Source organism: Aricia agestis, chromosome Z, assembly GCF_905147365.1.
Source record: "Aricia agestis chromosome Z, ilAriAges1.1, whole genome shotgun sequence".
In the NCBI taxonomy this organism is placed as follows: Eukaryota; Metazoa; Arthropoda; class Insecta; order Lepidoptera; family Lycaenidae; genus Aricia; species Aricia agestis.
In genome coordinates this window covers 25,316,669-25,323,233 of record NC_056428.1, presented here as the reverse complement: position 1 = coordinate 25,323,233, position 6,565 = coordinate 25,316,669, and the positions used below count along the sequence as shown (strand labels likewise).

Genomic DNA, 6,565 nt, shown 5'->3' with positions numbered 1-6,565 from the left:
AAGGTAGTACTTGTACGTCTTAACAGCTCACGCAATGCGGTGCGAATGTAGCATCTAAAATTGTAAACCTTATTCCATCTTTCTAAATATAGCCTGTCAATAAAGTTAAGAAATTAAAAAGTGGCAACATCGTAGTGTCATCCCTTTCAAATCAATCTAGAAAAAAAGGGATGACACTACGATGTTGCCACTTTTTAATTTCTTCACTTTCTTGACAGACTATAGCTTCCTAATTAGGATGCTAAATGATATAATCAGTCAGAAGCCACACTTTTTCCGATTTAGTACACTAGTTAGGATCCTAACTTTCTAAATGTTATTTCACTTGACTAATGAGGGATTTTCCTATATTTTTAATTTGATTGTCAAACAGTTTCCATTTTAATAACTAGATGGCGTATGGGTAGACAACTATCGGTAATACCAGGGAATACCATCAATAATTGCTACAAAACTGGGCAAAAGAATGTAAAACTTGATACATTTCAACTTGAAAAAGACGCAATAATATTCCAATGAATAGGATAATAAAGTTATTATAACGATGTTTTAGCTATAATTCACGGAAGAAATAGCCATATTTACCGATATTCACACCAAATTTCACAGGAATTATACATTTTGGTTTTGACAACATCTTACCTGCACTTGTGCAAGATAACAGATATTTAATGGCTAATATTTTAGCAATAATGAATATCAAAAACCACAATTTGGGAAAAATAATAAAAACTACACCAACAATAAAAAGTAGAAGAAGTTTGAAAGTGACATGCCCGCCAAAACTCTTTCAGTTGTCAAGTTTCAGTTTGACAAGTTTTTATTATGTCAGCGTGTTCCTAAACTATTACCAGTGTACTGGCCTAATCGCTTAGGCCAATGATCGCTTAGGTTTAAGATATTTTGATTTATGTCACACTTGACAGTACACTGATATTTTTCGAAACACAATCCATATGTTAGCGATGCCAACCTGCAGATAATTTCAGAATCTAGAAGTGTCTATCCTTACGCCATCTAGTTAAGATTATTAAAATTAAAAAATATAAATGAAAATCCCTCATTATTACTAAATCATTTAGACGTCTAAATTTAGTCAAATGGAACACGGTCAAATTTACCGGAAGTACGACTACCAACATTAGCATTGCAATAAATCATAGACAAGAAAACAGAAACAGAGACCAGAGTCAAAAAAATGTTAGTCCACTTGTAACGATCAAAGAGCGGTGAACATCGAGGAGAGGTCGTGGAGGAATTTACCATCTAGCCACCATCGCCGTTCGCCAATTACACCATGGCTGATACCGAAAAGGCGCCGCAGGCACAGCCGCAGCCCCAACCGCAACAACAGCAGGAATCTGAGCAACAACCGCAACAAGCTAAAGCGGTTAAACAAAAGCAGGTCATTGGTGAGTGCCGCACCCGCCATCTTAAATTTTGCGTGCCTCCGGCATAAAACGAAAAGCACATGGTTTTTGAGGTTCGAATAGGACTGTTTATATTATTTAAATCTCTCTACTTTTCAGTTATTTGTTGTCTATATAGCATTAATATGTATGTGTGTATGTATATTTGTGTTTATCACGGAAGCGTTACTATATTGATCGTTTGTTGACCCCGGCGGCATATACGCATCATTCTGTGGCAATCAATACTTAAACGCGATGATATATAAATACTTCTAAAAATGGTATGCAACATATTCTATAGAACTGGTCCACCTATATTTATAACATGCGTTGTTATAAATATAGGTGGACCATTCATATTTATATTTTCATTACAAGGCGAATAAGCATACGTAGCCAATTCTGTTGATGCCAATAGCCTAAACAAAATTAACCGCGCTATTGCGTTTGCGCGAAGTCTGGTGCATGTTGCATCCTAATTTAATTAATCTTAGATAGTCGATAATGATACAAATTTGTTTTTACGTAGCGTCTAGCTTTCTAGCGTCGTTTTTTATAGCGTTTTCCTAACAAGGCTACAAACTATTAATAGGTGCAAAATGATCATCATCTGACGATGTTTGTTGTATTACAAAAACCATCATAAAAATTTGTGGGTACTGTATGTATTTTGGTTAAAATGGTATATAAGCTATGAATAATAAAAACTAAGACAGAGTAGTCAAAAATCAAAAATGTTGTCCACGAGTGTACAAAATGTGACCTGAATACAATATGCATACTTTATGCATGTATTCGGTACACAATTTTGTGTTTTTATACAAGTGACAATTATTATTGTCAATGGTTTTATTTCCTAATTTGAATATTAGGGTTTGGTGGCTATTGTAAATATTTTAGTGTGTGAAAAATAACCCAATTCAAAATGGTTGAAGTATATACCATAGTCCATAGTTTTTATTATTCATAGGGCACTTAAATAATTTAAAAAAAATTGTTTTATTTCTGAATGACACAAATGTTCTCAGAATGTCTACATGCAATTTATACATAAATACATAAATTGATTCCTAATAATGTATTATTATCTTTATAGCTGAAAAAGTTTCGGGCACCGTGAAATGGTTCAATGTGAAGAGTGGATATGGTTTCATCAATAGGTAAGACCCTGTTACTCGCTTTGCAGTTTACTTGAAATAAACTATATTATATCTTTAAATGAGCAATTCTTAATTTGAAGACTATATCATATATCAGGTATACGCAAGTTAAACCTTATGCCAGTGATAATAGTAACAGCTTGCCTTGCGATTTTAAGCAATTTTTTTTGTAAAATATGTAAAGTATTTTCTTCCTTTCTATTCAGTAATGAAGAACAAGCAATAGGCAGTCAGACTCTTCTTCATTATTTAATAACTTTGTGCCCATTTCATATGGGTCTCAGTAGTTCTTAGTTTATTTGACTATTGTTTTTATTTGCTCTTCTATGCTTGCCTTCTGAAATAACACCCTAACTGCTACCTATACTCGTTTTTTACAAAGCTTAGTAACTGCACAAAATTTGTTTGTTTCTTTAATCATTAATTATTATTATTATTTGTGTAACCACACTAGCAGCGATTAAGCTGATGCGTATGTGTTAATCGTTTGAAGATTCGATCTCCCAATTTGTCCGTTAATGTTAAATATCTTTCCCTAGGAATGATACGAAGGAGGATGTGTTCGTACATCAAACAGCAATCGCCCGTAACAACCCACGCAAGGCTGTGCGTTCGGTCGGCGACGGCGAGGCAGTGGAGTTTGCCGTAGTGGCCGGGGAGAAAGGCTACGAAGCAGCTGGAGTCACCGGCCCCGGCGGTGAGCCGGTCAAGGGCTCACCATATGCTGCCGATAAACGTCGCGTCTACCCTAGCCAGTCAGTATAATTTTGAACTATATTGATACTAAAATTTTTCCTTCCCTTTAAAAATGATTGATACTAATATTCTTATTCATCAATGCACTCTTCACTTCTATTCAAATTCAAATCAGAACAGCAACTTTCACAGTTTCTATCTAATCTAACATGTTGATACATGTTTCACATTCATTTAAATTTCTTAGGGCCAAAACAGTTTTATAACAGAAATCATTGCATTTGCAATCCTGCAATGAACCATTTCCTTATATTATGGTTAACTAGATGTCCCGCGCGGCTTCGCCCGCGTAAATTAGAAATTTCACAGAAACCGTACATTTTCGAATAAAAATAGCTATAAGTACTCCTTTCACGTGGTCTACTCTATATAAGTGCTAAATATTGCTATAAAAATTGCTCCAGTAGTTTTTCTAATATTTTCCCCGTTTTTACCACATTTTCCTGAGTTTCTTCGGTCGTATTAGTCTTAGCGTGATAATATAATATAATATAGCCTATAAGCCTTACTCGATAAATGAGATATCTAACACTGAAATAGGTTTTAAAATCGAACCTGTAGTTTCTGAGATTAGCTCATTCAAGCAAACATACTCTTCAAGTTTATATTATTAGGTATAGATTTTTTTAAATTATCACTTGACAAACTCGAGCCTCAATCTAAAAGGCTATGAAAAGGCTCATAATCATGGGATGATGCATGGTATAATATTATGGTAGTGATGATGATGATGATGATGAATGTAATTTGCATAGTAGCATATGCTTTCCGTTCTTAAAACAACGCCGAAACTGCCAAACTTATATCTATAAAGAACCAGGAGTTCTCTCAGCACCTTTCGAACCACAGTATACCAGGTATACCTCGGTGCAAAATCTTACTTGTTTGTAGCATATGCTTGCTTAGAATACTTCTCACGAAACCGAAGTCACCGCATGTCTCTCCATAAATTTTGAGGAGTTCCCTCGATTTCGTATGGATCCTTCATCAGATCACCACTTTTGTGAATATTATACTAAATTGGGATGATACCCTACATATCAAAAGAAAAATTTTGAAAATCGATTAACAAACGGCAGAGTAATCGTTGAACATAAGAAAACGAACATAACACCTCCATTTTGAAAGTCGGTTAAAATTGTAGCCTATGTGTTATTCTGATGTATAAGCTATATTATTGTAAAGTTTCATTAAAATCCGTTCAGTAGTTTTTGCGTGAAAGAGTAACAAACATCCATACATCCACACATCCATACATCCAAACAAACTTTCGCCTTTATAATATTAGTAGGATTGTCATGTGTCACGTAAATAAGTGATGTCTCCAGATACTACTCTCGGCGGGGAGGCGGACGTGGTGGCGAGGGCGCTCCACGCAGAGGGGGCATGGGACGTCGCGGACCACCCCCGCAGAACCAGGGGGGTGCGCAGGGGGATGAGGGACAGGATGGCGCTGGAGCTGGTGCACCACAACGCAGGTGTGTTATCTATCTTTTTACAGCACTCTCGGACTTACTCACAAATATTTATTAATTATTTAATGATGTTTTATATTAATTTTAAAATATTCATTCAATTAAGTAATTTTAGCAGTAGTTTTCTTAGTATGAGGTGCCTAGTTAATATCTATTAATAAAGCTTATCTCCAATCTAATATAACATGAGATGCAACAAGCTGCTTAGCTAGTAATAAGTTTGTTGACTGTCAAAAAAGTTATCTATTTTTGGAAAGTCAACATCTTTTCCTCTTGTATTTAATCTGGGTTTTGCTATTTGTGGTGTTGACAGTCCATCGCTTTTACCCTGAGATCTAGATAAATAATAATTACAAAACTGTTTCGTAGTCCTTAATTTACATTGTGGAATTAATAAAGCTTTATTATTATTATTTGCTATTAGGGCTACCACATAATCGCAAAAATCTGCGACAAAACTGAAAACTCATACTAAAAATGACGTTTTGATGCGATGCGAATTTGCTTGTGTGAGAGCCCTTACCAGATGGTGTGTTAAATGTCAGTCAATAACGGCCGTTCCCAATATTTGATCTATCTCTGATTTTGCCCTACTAGAGATAGGAATAGCTCACATTAGACATTAGAGACATAATATATTTTATGTCAATTTTGAGCTATTCCTATCTCTAGTAGGGCAAAACCAGAGATAGATCAAATATTGGGAATGGCCGTAAGAGAGGGAATAACTTGAGTGTGTATGTGCAGCTACTTCCGCCGCAACTTCCGAGGCGGTCGTCGCGGCGGCGGCGGGCCGCGACCGGTGTACCGCGGCGGGTACCGTTACGTGCGCATGCGTGTCAACCAGAACGGCCAGCCCCAGGGACAAGCTCCGCGCCAGAACCAACAGGAGGGGGACGGGCAGCCTGCAGCTCCGGCACCTAGCCAGCCCAAGACCAAGCCAGCACCCAAGGCCGGTGCCACCATCGAGGTCACCACCAACGAGAGCCAGGCTTAAGTCAATCGGCTGCGGCACACTCCGTAGTGTATTCCAGCTGTGCCGCATAATATCTCACATCTTATTGTCTGTCTACAATACAGTGTTTCTTCAAAGCAAAGTTGCAATTAACTGATTGAATCAGTCTAGAAATGATTTAGGGGTTGATGAAAATGGGAACTGCATAATATAAGGATTACAAAGATGTGATATTTTTATTATTTTTTACAAAACAAATTGTATGTGCGCGCGAGGGTAGCCCATAGTGTTCTAAATATATTTTATATTTATTTAATTTTTTTATAAACACTATGGACAATCTTACGCGCTAAATATTATGTTACATGTTTTCATATTTAAAATCTTGAAAGTTAAAAATAAAATGGAATACAAAAGTATCAAAGGGTTCATTTTAAATATTTAAAAAAATGCAGATTCCGTAACCCCAATATTATTGGAACTTTATTTATTATTTTTGTGTATGTTTTTTTACTATATTTTTTACCTTTTTCGTGAAGTTTAAAAAATTTAATTGTAACTTTAACACTCAAAGAAATAAACTTCTTACCTGTGTGAAACATCTTTTAATTTTCTTTCTGTCCTTCATAGTGGCTCCGCACTCCATTCCTTTCAAAATATTATAGTGCGAAATAACGAATTTTGAATATGTAGGTATATAATATATCTTTTAATAAATATTTTGTGTCTCGATTAAGGATTGCAAAAAACGGATTTTAAAAAAACTCCGGATTTTTAGATTTTTTCATCCTCATCCGGATTTTTTTG

At 35.7% G+C, this 6,565-nt stretch overlaps 1 protein-coding gene across 1 annotated transcript; it reads left to right on the top strand.

The window, feature by feature from the left end:
* Positions 1-1,190: 1,190 nt before the first annotated feature.
* Positions 1,191-6,357, top strand: LOC121739369 (Y-box factor homolog). Its single transcript, XM_042131810.1, has 5 exons — positions 1,191-1,412; positions 2,509-2,572; positions 3,112-3,327; positions 4,657-4,806; positions 5,551-6,357. The coding sequence occupies exons 1-5, from the start codon at positions 1,298-1,300 to the stop codon at positions 5,798-5,800; spliced, it is 795 nt and encodes a 264-aa protein (XP_041987744.1). The 5' UTR covers positions 1,191-1,297; the 3' UTR covers positions 5,801-6,357.
* The last annotated feature ends 208 nt before the right edge of the window (positions 6,358-6,565 follow it).